Source organism: Cavia porcellus, unplaced genomic scaffold, assembly GCF_034190915.1.
Source record: "Cavia porcellus strain 051 isolate PalLab524CR breed Dunkin Hartley unplaced genomic scaffold, mCavPor4.1 scaffold_9, whole genome shotgun sequence".
Classification (NCBI taxonomy): Eukaryota; Metazoa; Chordata; class Mammalia; order Rodentia; family Caviidae; genus Cavia; species Cavia porcellus.
In genome coordinates, this window is record NW_026947492.1 from 11,663,781 (window position 1) to 11,677,232 (window position 13,452).

A 13,452-nucleotide genomic window follows, 5' to 3' on the forward strand; every position below is an offset into this window, starting at 1 on the left:
CCACCTCCCATCCCATCCAGGTGCCACCATCTCCTGAGGGACCTGAGGCTGGGCTGAGGGGAAGATAGAGATGGGCCAGAGGCTCAGGGAGAGGTGGGTGGGGCAGAGGAGCCTGGTGGAGGATGGAGCTGGAGGTCTGGAGGGGTGAGAATGGGAGGACTTTGACATGGTCCCTATACACTGTGAGGCCCAGGCCCAGAGAATGAGTTCAAGCCGAGCCTCTGTGCAGTGACCTGCCCAAGGTCACACGTCCAGTAAAAGCTGGCCATGACAGCTTTTCAGCTGCTTCTCTGAGTCCAAGCTCCAGGAGCTGCCCAACCAACACAGCCAGTGGTCTCTCTAGCATGGGGTCTGGCAGAGAGTGACTTCCCGGGGCACTGGGATGTAAGAACCTGTCCCCATGAGGGAGAGTTATGATCTGCCAGGGGGTGCTCCCGGCAGAGCGGCTCTTTGATGGGTGAACCCTGCTTTGATCTCCTTTTGAAGTCCTGGCTTCTGGACCAGCGACTTCATGGGAGAGGATGCCTAGAAAGGGGGAGATGAAAGGGCAGGGGGAGCCCAAGAGGGAGAGAGAAGGGGAGGGGGTCCTGGAGGTGGAGAGAGAAACAGATGTGTGAACAAGAATGGAAAGCAGGCAGCTGGGAGAGGGAGAGGGAGAGGGAGAGGCTGGCAGGGAAAGGGGGCTGAGGAGAGGAAAGGCTGCGGGTAGCGGGGAGGGGGCCAGGCCAGGCCAAGGCGGAGAGGAGGGAAGGGCTGAGCTCCTCACCCCCGCTCCCCCCCCCCCAATCTCAAACCCTCCTCCTGCCCCCAGAGAGGCTGCTCTCTGGCTCTGCCACAGCCAGGTGTTGATAACGAATGGTCCAGAAAGCCGAGCCATTTCCTGGCCCAATGGGTGAAGAGATCCCATAGGGAATTTTCTTGGGGTCTGTGGCTCAGGGCTGCACCCCACTCAACGGGTAGGGGCGGATGTGGGGGAGAGTCTGTGCGGTGGCCGCGCACCTGCTCCTGTCTGTCATCCGAGTTCCTCCTGTGGGACTGCCCCAGGCAGGCAGGAGTGGATCAGGATGGGCGGGGCTGGTTCCTAGCCCAGCAGCAGCCTCCTCCCCTCCCTAGATCTCCCCACCCCTGTCTTGGGCTGTACCCATCCCCCATGCTCCCTGCCTGTCACACCCACCTTCTTGGGGCTGTAGAGGGTGTCTCCCCTAGGGTGGGCACCCTCTACAGCCCTTTTCAGACCTAGACCCCAAAAGAGGGTCCCTCTGGGGTGGGGACACTTCCCTGCCCCCATCCTCAGTTCTGCGGAACTGTCACACATCTGAGGAATGTGTGACAAGTGAAGCCCAGAGAGGGAGGCATCAGGACCCTCCCTCCCTTGGGCTTCTGCCAGGAGCCTCCGGATTATACCCGCCCCAACTCTGTGTATACTTCAGGGAGCCGGGAGGGTGTCCAAATTAGGTTTTATGAGATTAATGGCTTTTTTCTGGGCCCCCGGCCTGCCTCCCCTATCCTGAGCCTCCTGCCTTCCTCCTGTGGTTGGGCCTCTCCTGGGGCCAGACCTCACAAGAAGCTGCAGTAGCTGGGTTCCAGGGGCTGGGAAGGGAGGACGCTCAGGGGAACCCAGCCCCTCACTTGTGCCCGTGGCACTTTGTGCTGGGAAGGGGAGGGTGGGCTGGCACAGGGAGACACTCAGGCCCCAGAGCCACACACCCCAGGACAGCCATGTGGGCAGCTGTGGGGTCCGTTTGCCCTCAGTGTTTTCTTGCCCACACCTGTGGGGTGAGAAGGCAACACAATTCATCCACAGCGGTGGCTTGAGGTGACACATTGCCAAGGCACAAGGGGATGGGGACAGCTGAGGGATACAGGGCAGCCTACTGGCTGGAGTGGTCTGGAAACCCACCTGGCTCCTGGGGTGATTCTGTAGGGCCCTCTGCAGAAGCCTATCTTGGGGCCATGCTCCTGCATCCGTCTTTACTGGACCTGCCAGCTGCCAGGCCTGTGGGACCCTCTGTTGCTGAGCACTGGAGCCTCTCCTGGCCAGTCCTACCTTTTCCATCCTGTCCTTTTCTCTGTCCCCTCCCTCCCTACTCATTCCCCAAATCAGCTTAAGCACAAGACCTCCAGGCCAGGTGTCCTCCTCTACACTTTCTACCCAAGCCCCAATCCTAGGATTTCAGTTGCCAAGTTGTTGGGATCCTTGGCTTCCGTCAACCCCTCAGGGTGGGCGTGTTTCCTAAACTGCTTGGAACTCACTGGCCAATGTCTGGGTCTCTGCTCTGCAGACCCCGTGAAACTCACGGCATGTTCTAGGGCCCCACTGTGGAAAGGACGCTACTCTCCCTCATTCCCAGCAGAGCCCATCAGCTCCCTTCAGTGTTGGGCTTAGGATCCAGAACTGTTTGCCTTGCAGGGAGCCCCTTGAGTTTGGTGAACTCCCTGAATACCACATCCTGAACCCCAAGTCCCTGGGATGGGTAGTTGCTCAATAAAAGTTGATTGACTTTAACTTCATCTGGGTCAAGGGAGACCAAGGAGACGTGTGAGTGTGCAGCCTTGATATTGGGGGCCCCTTGGCAAGAAAACAGACTAGAGCACCCAGGTGTCTGGTGAAGGGTGAGGGGGCTCAGGGGCACCGCGATGCAGGGAGCCAGGCAGCTTCAGAGAGCCATGGATGGTTAAGGAAGGTGGCTAGAGGAGGAAGGCACCCAGAGACAGCAGGGCTGATTCTCTATTTCACAAGTGGAGCAACTGAGGCATGGGGAGAGGGGAGGTGATGTGATCAGGGAACACGAGTTGGTGGCAAGTGTAGGACTGCATTCCAGACCTGTGGAATGGTCTGAGGTACTTCTCTTGCACCCGCCTGGCCTCCCCCTTTCCATTGCCAGAGCCCCAGCCCCGCATCCCTCTTGTCCTCCACACAGTTAGGGCCCAGGCACTGTGGGAAGGGTGAGGAGGGGACCAGAGAGCAGGAGCTGGTGGGCAGGGGTACCTGAGTCCAAAGCAGCACGGGCAGGTGGTGAGGCAGCGTGCCCTAGGGCGGGCTCAGCTGAATGGTTGCGTATTCTACCACCTCTCCGGGCCCTGGCTCCATGGTTCCTGGCCCCTGCATGCATCCCATGGCCGAGGTGTCCAGCTCTGCATAGTAGACATCAGCGTCCTTTAGGCCAGGGTCCTGGGAATGAGGAAGAAGGGGGAGGAGGCAGTGGGGAGCAGAAGCCAGGCCCGGGACAGAATCACCCAAGGCCAGGCAGTGGGATCCCACAGGGAGGTTGGGGTGCAGTGTATGGAGGAGCAGGGAGGAAAACCAGGAGGAGGGGACAGAAGAGAGAGAACCAGAGGCCAAGCGGTCAGCGATGGCAGAGAACACAGAAAGGTTGCAGAGATGCAGGCAGGTACAGCCCCGAGGCATTGCTGGGCTCTGACCTGGCGTCCTGGGGATGGGTGAGCAGAGGCGGCGAGGGGACACAGGTACCCTTCCTGGCCTCACTATGCTTGGCTCTGAGATGATCCAGGCTCACCTTGTCATTACCTGCAGGGGACTGCACCAGCCTGCGTCAGTTTTCAGCAGAGAAAGGGGGGAAGTAAGAGCAGTGTGGGGTGGCGCACCTGGCTCTGAAGTTTAGCTGGGTCACTGGCTGTGACTTGTTGCATGGATTGGTCAGCCCATCTGGTTTCCCTGTGTAAATGGGGAGGCACAACTTACAAGCCTTAACATCTCCATCGTCAGAGCCCAGGGCTCTAACCCTGCCTGGCTTTTCAGTGGCACTGCGTTACTGGGCTCTTAGTTTGATGTGGAAATTGCTAGAATAAATCAACAGGCAGGGAGAGGCCCTCCCTGGTACCACTGGGATCCAGCACCGCTGACCACTTGTGCTGATGCTCACAGAGCAGGCCGAGAGAAGCTGGAGTCTACCGGGCCAGCAGGGCAGGATGCTGAGGGCAGGATGAGGGTTCTGTGCTGCTGGAGGGGCCCCTGGAGACTGACTGTTGCCTGTCACCCACTCTTCCCCTAGTTGGGCAGCAGACAAGGCCAGGTGTCCTGCTTTGGTTGCCCTCTGGCAGCTCTGTCAGCCACCCACCAGTGACCAAGATCAGGAACACACTGCAGGGCTAAAATTAGTACGGTGAGCTCCTGATTTCTCACCAGTGGAAGTCACACCTTGACGTCTTCTCCCTCGGTCCTCTGTGCGTCTAGAGCCTGTGAGGAATTGCTAAAGGGCCCTATTTTCCAGAAGGAAGGCACCCTGGAAAGAGGCTGGAGATACAAAGACAGAAGGAAGGGGAAGGGCAGAGAGATGAGATTCTGGATCCCACTCCAAACACAGAGGCCTGGGAGGGTGGCTGTCAGCGGGAGAGGGGTCCAGGTAATCAGAGGCTCCAGTTGGCTGCTTGAACTTGCTTTATCCTGTGGCCACAGGGTCAGGAAAGACTTCAGTCCACTGCTGGGGTTCCCTCGATGGGAAGGATAGCTGTTCCTGAGGAACTCTGTGGAGCCTCCTGCAGTGGGAGGGACAGGGCACCTGGACTGGGTGAGGTGTTCCATGCCCCACTGGTAAGGCAGGAGCAGATGTCCTCTTGTCATGTCCATCATCAGGAAGATACCCAGGGGGCTGCCCAGACCCCTTGGTTGCACTGAGGTATCTGCAAACAATCACCACCCAGAAAACATCTCTCTGTAGGTCCTTTCCAAGTGAGTGCCATTGGATGGGGCCACATTGGCTCTGACCACCAGTCAGGCCTGGGAGATTGAGAGGTGATAACAAAAAATTATTTAGGAAAATCTCACCCAGGTGAGTGGAAAGGGTTCTATGGATGGTTTGGGACCTCCTATCTAGCTGCGGGAAGGAGCGTTCTTCAGTTTTTATACAGATTCCAAGGATATGGAGCTGTCCAGTGAGGCCTGGGCATATTGTCTTCAGCTTTAATAAAATCTGCCTCAGAGATGGACAGACAGCAGTGACCTGTGACTTTTGCTGGATGATACCAGGAGGGATGCAAGAAAGCAGGTAAAAAGGGTCAGTGGGGATTTGGGCCTGGGCCACTTACTGTTTATGGAAAGCAGGAGCTGAGCGGAAAGCAGGGCATGGAGTGTGTCCAGCACAAGGCAGTAGCCCACTGGCAACCTGGGAGTACACTCTGGTGGAGGGACATTGTACAGGGACATTTGGAAGAGAGGCAAGAAACAATACATCTCAGTGTCATGTGGGCACTGACGTATAACTAATGAAAACCAAGGTCCACCAACAGTGAGAGCTCGGGGTGGGAGCCAGAGACCCTCTAGTAGCTTCAAAGAGGAGAGGATTCAGGTGTGAGAGCAGGAATCACACAGCTTGAGAGGGCCTCATCCCCTTGACTTGCAAGGCTAAGGGTAAAGCCCTGTGCAGGAAAACCCAGGACCCTCAAATGGAGGTAGGAGGTGAATGGAATGTACTAGGCCAGGAGGACAGGAGGCTGAGGGCAGGAACCCTGAGGGTGCATCCCTCAGAGCAGGCAGAGGTGGCTCCTTCTCTAGTGAGAGCCATCACCAGTCCATGCTGGAGGACACCGCGGAGGCCTTTCCCAGCAAGACAATAAATAGGTGCTCTCCTCTGGAGCTGCCCTCCCACCTCTGTTCCTGGCTGAAGGTTGATATTTAGGATTAGAGCCTCACACAACCCAGCTGGGGACATGTTGGACCTGGTCACAGAGGAGACATTACATGTCTTGCAGCAAAGACGAGTAGCATGAGCAGAAGCCAGATGTTACGATCTGTGTCTAGATGTTCCCTCAAAGCCCTAGGGCAGGTAGCCTGCATGCAATCTAAGGGACAGAAAGAGACTTGTCCCTTCTGTTCTCTTGGTGTTTTTGCTATCTTTCGCCACCATGAGCTGTTGCCCCTCTGCCATGTGCCAACCTGCCTTGGAGCCAGCTAATTATGGACTGAAACCTCTACAAACTGTAAGCTAAATAAACCTTTCTCCTTAACACCTTGAGTGTTAGGTATTTCATCTCACCAGATGAATACTCTTGGGTGGGTTTTGAGGGTTCATAATTAAGGACCTGCAACTGGAACTAGGTAAGCCAGAATTCATTTTCATGAGTATACTTTGGCAAACATGAAATTCAACACCCTTGCAAGGACTCCAGAGGACAGGGCAAACTCATTGCAGGGGCATGGCACAAAAGGGCAGAATTGAGGTTGACATACTAACCACATGTTGGCTCCTTGGTCTGTGGGGTGAGAGGCAAGAGCACACCTCTAAAGCTGCTACCCATCCGCCAAGAGAATAAAATGAACTAATATAGGAGAGATTAATCCCTTCATTTAAGACTTAAAAGATGCAGGAGTGGTGGATCCAGTAGTATTTTCATTTAATTCAGTAGTCTGGCCTCTACAGAAAGCAAATGAATTCTAGGGCCTGATGGTTGGTGCTCTGGTCTGAATGCTGGCATCCCCTTGAATTCACATGCTGAGACTCTGAACCCCACGGTGGTAATACTAGGAGCCAGAGCCTACAGGAGATGGATAGGATCAGTCTCTTATACAAGAGCCTGAGGGGCTCATTTCTCCTACCACTATTTCAGGACACAGAGAGATTCACCATCTATGCACTAGAAAATACTGTCTTTGCCAGGATCTGAGTCTTCCAGCCTTGACTGTGAACTTCCTAGGCTCTTTAGGACTGTGAAAAATGCATCCCTCTTTTTATGGTCACCCAGCTTATAATAGCAACCTGGACGAACCGAGATAGACAACCACTATAACCTCAATCAAATAGTAGTCTGGTCACAGCTGCTAGAGCAGTCTTCTGAAGGCCAGTTGAAGGACAGCTTAGTGGCAATGCTTTGAAAGGCCTCTATATGGAACTTTGTCCCCAGGAGGAAGAATGCATGGGTCTGTACATCAAAGGGTGAAATATAGCAGCAGTGACTTTCCATCACTCTCAATGACACCCTGGGGGACTGTGTGTTTCTGTCCTGCAACTTCGGGTGCTGCAGTGTGGAGGGTCCCATTGGGCCACTGGGCTGCTGCATGGACACTGGGACTCTGTGTGTTTTGGAACCAACAGGCAAGAAGTTGCTACACACTGGACAGGCCAGGGTAGAAACAGGCAAGAAGAGGACTCACGTGTTGATAGGGGTAATTGATCTCAAACAGCAAGAGGGGTGAGGATGGCTGTACCATACTGAGGACGGGTATGGTTTGCTCTTCTGATTGACCGTGAGTGGGGGTGTGCACAAGCCTGCATGAGCCTCTTACCAAAGGCTCAGTCTTCAGGCTGGAGATCTGGTCATGCCACCAGACTGGCTGTGACATGCTGTGGAGGCAGCAGAGTGAGTGAGGGGAGGAGAGGGAAGTGTGGGTCTTGGTCTTTAGGTCTATCACAGCCGGAGGCTCCATCCCTCCATTGTGAAGGAGATGCTCCCTGAACCCAGATGGATGAAAAGACCTATGTGATCATGATAGCTGTGGACGTGCGTGGCTCGGGTCTCCTGGGATGCAAGCATGGCTGGCTGCAGCCCTACATGCTGTCTCTTTGGATGCTCCTGGGCATTGTACTGAGGCCACACCTGGCCTAGACTGCTCCCAGACCCGAGTGACTGGGGTGGGCCTGGCTCGGTACACTGCTGTGGGACATAGGAGTCCTCTACTGACACAAGGGCCCTAAGACTTCGAACTGGCCAGGCTGTGCTATCATCCTGAGATTTCCCACACAGCCCTGCTACCATTTTCCTCTCCTATCATGGGCAGAGCACAGGACTAAAGATCTCCTTGCCTCCTCCTGAGACCTTCTGTGTCCTACAAGTGCCCCCAATGGCTCTTGCCTGTCTGATTTCACCGTGGTGCCACCTTTTGGGCACCCTGAGCTGGTTTAGTAGCTTGAGAACTCTGCCCTCCAAAGACCAATGAGTTAAGTCTTCTGTTTCTAAGCTGGGCTGTCTGTATTCGCAGGGCTGAGGAGGACGCAGCCCTTCTCCTTAAAGGTGAGGTCACATCTCTTTCCTCCTCTAGACACCAGCTGTGGATCCTCCCTGAGATCCACCAGGCTCTCTAAAAAGTATCTGCCATCCATATGGACTCCTGGCCCAGAAACCTTGGCAGACATGGAGAGGAGTGACATGCATGAGCTGTCACCCTTGGGTGCGTGTGCAATATGGACCTAGATTATAGAGGTAGGGGAACTGGGGCCTACCCCAAGCTTTGATGAACCTCAGGTTGCTGAATCTCTCCCCAGTCTCTGGAAAACAGGGCATGCTCTCTACCTCACATTCAATGCTTGTTGAGAAGGAGAGTTAATGACAACATCAATAATGTGACTTGCGTACAAGCTGTACCAACAACAAACCAGAGTACTGGGGATAAATTCGTTCCTGGCCCAGTAATTGCTCTGTGAGCTAAGAGGAATTACCCTTCATTTGGCAACATCAAGGAAATTTCCCCAGGACCCGAGTTTCCCATTACCTGGGTCCTGCACATGCCACCTCCACGGGCCAGGGCCATTCTGACAGGCATCTCTTCACGTCCCCCCATCACGGGGGGACCCCGTCACAGGGCCCTTTGGCTGGTGCAGGACACAGGTGGAGACACTTTGCACCATCATCTGGCTCTTCCAGCCCATAGCTGGTGGTTACATGTGACTCTCCCAGCAATTTGTCCCCAAACTGTCTTGAATGGTTGATCTTATCTGTGGATTCTGTCAACATAAACTGAGCAGAGCCATGTGCTGAGGTCTTGGGTTCTTGGGTTCCTTTGAGAGGAGAGGAGGTGTGTGTGAGTGTGTGTGAGCGCGCACGCACGTGTGCACAGGGGAGGCATCGTGTGAGAGCTGTCCTTTAACTGGTGCTTCCAGGAATGGCCTGGCTTCTCCTGGATCCTCAGGGAGGGCTGTGCATGCCAGGGCGAGGGGGCAGCAGTCAAGAACAAGATGGGAAGTTGTTGGTGGGGATTAGGGCCAGTTGCAGCTGTCCTGTTACATCATAGCGATTTTTATGCCTAGCCTGGGCCCACTCTACAGGGGATCCTATTGGAATCTTGCGTGGCTTTCAAACTGCTAACCTCTGTCTCTTCTCCCCCATGTCTCAGCACCCCACCCCCTTGCCTGCACGGCTCTGAGAAACATGCTGGACTCCTGACTAGAGACTGAGGGAGAAGGCCCATATGGCCAGTCCTGATTGAGGCAGGGCTTCTCTTTCCCAGAATAGTGGGTCTCCTTTCTGTCTCAGCTCACGCACGCTAGGGCTGCCCTGCCTGTGCTCTGGGCTCCTGGAGCAGAGGAGCAGCTAAGGAACAGACCCAGGCCTTCTGCTGTACATGGTCAGCCTGAGGCCACAGAGGGCTCTGTGTCCACTGAGCTTCCCCTGAAGGCTCCTGGAGGCCTCCTCTGGGGTCTGTTATCTCCAGGTAACTCCCTATACAGCTGATTTTCACAGTGGCAGATACGTGGTCAGGGCCCGAACTTGGGAGTGAGAGGACCCAGAGTTTGAGCTGTGCTTTGCCCAGTTACTTGCTGGGTGATCTGGGCAAGTTTCTTACGTTCACAGGCTCTCAGTGTCTGCGTATATCCGGGCAGTGAAAGCATTTATCACATAGCGGTGAGATCAAGAAGAACAGTGGTTGAAAGGCAACTAACAAGGTACCTGCCACACACTGAGTGCTCTGTGTGCCCTTGTGATCCCTCTGTGACAGCTGGCAAGGCCATATGGCACAGCCTGAGCCATGTGATGCACCGTCAGAGGTGGGGGGAACAGCACCAGGTCACCCAGCCACTGAGGAGTGGGCTTTGTGTCTGTCCACAGGAATTTCTAGTTTGTTCTCATGTCTGACCAGCTGGTGGTCTTTTGCTCTCTGCATAGTATCAGAAGGTAGAGACCCAGGGGCTGGTCCTCTGGGCCCAGTACCCTGGAAGGGAATGCAGCCACCCTGGGGCAGATTTGGCTCCCAAGATGGGCCTTCGTTGGCACTTCCAGCCAAGAGGGAGGATGGCTGTAGTGTGGAGACAAAGGCTTGGCTCGTCCCCCAGTGCCAAGAGACAGAGTGTTATCTTTGGGCCCAGGTGCTCTGGCCTGGGTCTCTGGCTGGCACCGTATGAGTACCACCCCAAGCCCCCAAGTCTGCTAACAGGAGAAGGATATGGGCAGAGGAAGCCTCCATTCAAGTAGGTGCTGACTCTCTAAGCAACTGGGAGTGGGGCCAGGACGAGGGGAGATGGCTGGCTTGCTGGGGGTCTTTGGCCGGAGCTGGAGATGGGGGTGCAGGGTAAAGAGCTGGGGGGGGGGAGGGTGCTGAGAGTTGGAGGAGATAGAGCTGGGCATTGGACCGGGCTTAGCCTCACCGGAAGTTCCCTTTTCTACCCTGGCCTGTCCAGTGTGTAGCAACCCCTTTGCCCAGGGGGTCTGCAGGGTCTCTTCTTGGGGGGCCTCTGTGCCTCCCTGCCCTGGCCTCCTCAGCCTCCTTTCCCGTGCTCACAGTTCTGTCATCCTTACCAAGGGGTGGTAGGAAGGGGAGACCCCCAGGTCGTAGTAGGGGGGCTGCAGGGCTGGTTTCTGTAGTTCGTCTTCCTGCTGCGGCTGCCTCTCTGACTCCAGGTGGAGACTCTGGAAGAGAAGGAGATGAATGCGCCCCAGCTGCAGGTGGCCCTCTAGTCTGACTGGAACCCTCTCCCCAGTTCCCAGGCACCCCATGCTGGTGTCCACCACAACCGTGACTGTCTTAGAGGGCACAAGCGCACCTTAACTAAGCTGTCAGTCTTGCTGACTCTCTCAGGGGTCAGCACCAGGCCAGCACCTGATAGTGCTAATGAGTCTTATAAATGTCTGAGTGGACTGCGAGGGGGAGGGGGGGGAATGTTCCCGGGGGCCCTGGTGGGAGGATCCCAGTTCATTATCTCTTAGGATGGGGGTGGGGAAGGCTGGACATGGGCTAGTGGGAACGGGTCCCCGGAGGCTCGATGGCTTTGTTCAGGTTGGGCTCCCTCCCTGGGGTCATCTCCGTTTGTTTCCTTGTCTCCCAAGTCTGGAAGCCCCGTTGTCTGGCATCTCAGGCCCACCTGGATGTCTTCAGGTACAAGGTAACTGTCAGGAGGAAGCTCCAGCCGCTGGGAGGGGGATAGGTCAGTCCTGGGGAACAGAATACAGGTGAGCTCAGCATAGGTGTTCACATAGGAGTCTCTGCCCTGGCCGGGCCACCTGACCAGTACGATCCCTGAGCCCCGTTGTATGATAGACCCAAGGGCTCTGTACCAGGAAGCCTTCTATGTGGCCAGCTGGGGGCAGAGGCTGAGGGTGACCCATGCCTCTTTCCCAGGTAGATGTCTCTGTTCTGGCCCAGGCCAGTCTGACCCAACCCATTCAAGGGAAGGTGTGAAATTCAGAGGATGTGCCTCGGGCCAGGAGAGTGAGGCCTCAGGTGTGAAGCACGGACAAACAAACAAAACAAAACACAAGACAAAACAAAACCTCAGGCCATCGTGGTGAATAATGTTTGCTGCAATATTTTTAAAACAAAAATTAACATAAAAATCCATAAGGAACAAAATGTCAACATTTTAAATGAAGACAGAATTGGTGATGATGGCGTGCTGAGCCATATTGGAGCCTAAGGCAAAAGAAAAAAATCAGTCATTCTAATCTTGTCTCTATTTGAAGTGTTAGTATTTTGGTCACCGTGAATTTTTGCCATTTGTTTTGGTGTTTTAAAGGTGCACCATTAAAACTGGGGATGCTGGAATGCGCCTTAGCGCCTTCTATTTGGGAGGCTGATGTGGGAGGATCCCTTGAGCCCCACCTGGGGAATACAGTGACACTCACTATCAGAAAAAAATTGCATGAAGATACTGTTTATTGTTATGACCAAGGGTTTTTGCTCTCCATGAACTCTGTGCCTCACTTGTCCCTCTGGCCCTTGGCCTGCCCTAGCTGCTTGTCATGGCTGGAGGAAGGTAAAGTTGTGCAGGTTATTCAATCTCTTCCTGCCTCAGGTTCCTCACCTGTCAATTGTGGGCTGCAATTTGGCACCTAGGTCTTTGAGTTGCTGTGAGCGTGGCATCCTTGAGGGTTTTCCAGCCAAAGGGTAGCGCCCACCCCCCAGGTGAGGGAGCACAGCCAGCGCCCCCCAGGCTCAAGTCCAGGTGTTCTGTGTCCAGGAGCCACAAGGGTGGGGAGAGGAACACGCCTGCAACACTCACCCATCAGTGTCTGTCCCCAGCTGGCTCTTCTGCTGCTGGCGGTATAGAAAGAAGACAGCGAGAGCCACACCGAGGATGAGGCCCAAGGCCACTGTGCCCCCCAGGAGCCTCGAGGCACTTCCTGGGCCTCTTTGGGGCTTTTCTGGAACCAAGAGATCAAGGGAGAGAACGAGAGAGAGAGACAGAGAGAGACAGAGACAGAGACAGAGACAGAGACAGAGACAGAGACAGAGAGCAGAGAGAGTCTCAGGTGAGCCAAGGAAACTGGAAAAGGAGGCCAAAGAAGCAAATAGCAGTCAGACCTCAAGGCTGGACCTTGTCCCCTTGGTTCCACTAGGCTGGCTGTCCCATTGGAGGGCTCAGGACCTTATGCTTTGGCTCCCAGGGCTGTACACACACACTCTGTCTGGCCCTGCAGCGGGGAGTAGGTGGGGAGGGGGACCCAGGGCAGGAGGTAGGGGGTTCCTTCCCTCATTCCTTGCCTGGCCCTGCAGGGAAGATCCCTGTTGAGGAGTTTAATTTCCTTCCCCTTCCCACCCAATTAAACATGCAAATGAGGTAACTGGAGCTTTGCCCTCACAGCCTGGAGAGAGGGTGGGGATCATGGTGGGGTGCAGGAGCTGTGAGGTTGGATGCAAAGGGCTCCTGGAGGGTCCCAGGGAAGCCACATCTCTGTCTGTAGGAAGGAGAGGCTGAACACCCCAGAGGGCTGCAGCCTGTGGTGAAGGACACCCCAACCCATAGGAGGAGCGGGACTGGGGTGTCTCTCCACTTGCTCTGTGCAGGGGAGCCCACTCAACCTCTCTGGGCCTCAGAAGAGAAAAGGCCCAGTTGCAAGTTTGCTGAGCTATTTTTCAATGTGAGTTGGAGCCACCAGGCTATTTTGTGGCCAGGACATTGACCGCTTTCTGGTTGTTCACATTTGGTGCCTAAGGACTCAGAGGGAGCCAGGCCCTTTGGGTTCCTCCTGCTGCGGGCTCCATTTCTCACCTTTAACCTTTCCAGCATTCAAGGAGGGAGGGAATGAGGAGGAAAGGTGATGTGCTCTCTTCTCCGCTTCCTCATCAGCCACTATGGTGTTTTATATGGTTAAACACAGAGAGGACCCGAATAAAGATGCTAACTTGCATTTTGCAATAAGCATCATGGAGCCAGGTTCCCTAAAGTGAGATGGACAAACTCTCTCTCTCTCTCTCTCTCTCTCTCTCTCTCTCTCTCTCTTTCTCTCATCTTTCCCTTTATCAAACATGCATGCAGCTTCCCCCCACCCTCCAGTCCTGGCCCTGGA

At 55.0% G+C, this 13,452-nt stretch overlaps 1 protein-coding gene across 1 annotated transcript in view; it reads right to left on the minus strand.

The window, feature by feature from the left end:
* The window catches only part of Nectin1 (nectin cell adhesion molecule 1), a 108,373-nt gene that overhangs the window by 15,398 nt on the left and 79,523 nt on the right, over positions 1-13,452 (minus strand). Inside the window, exons 6-9 of the mRNA XM_063255929.1 lie at positions 12,165-12,306; positions 11,028-11,097; positions 10,465-10,575; positions 2,990-3,172 (exon numbers count right to left, since the gene is read on the minus strand). Of these exons, the coding sequence (XP_063111999.1) occupies positions 3,032-3,172; positions 10,465-10,575; positions 11,028-11,097; positions 12,165-12,306 (464 nt within the window). The 3' untranslated portion in view covers positions 2,990-3,031. The remainder of the gene's footprint in view (positions 1-2,989; positions 3,173-10,464; positions 10,576-11,027; positions 11,098-12,164; positions 12,307-13,452) is intronic.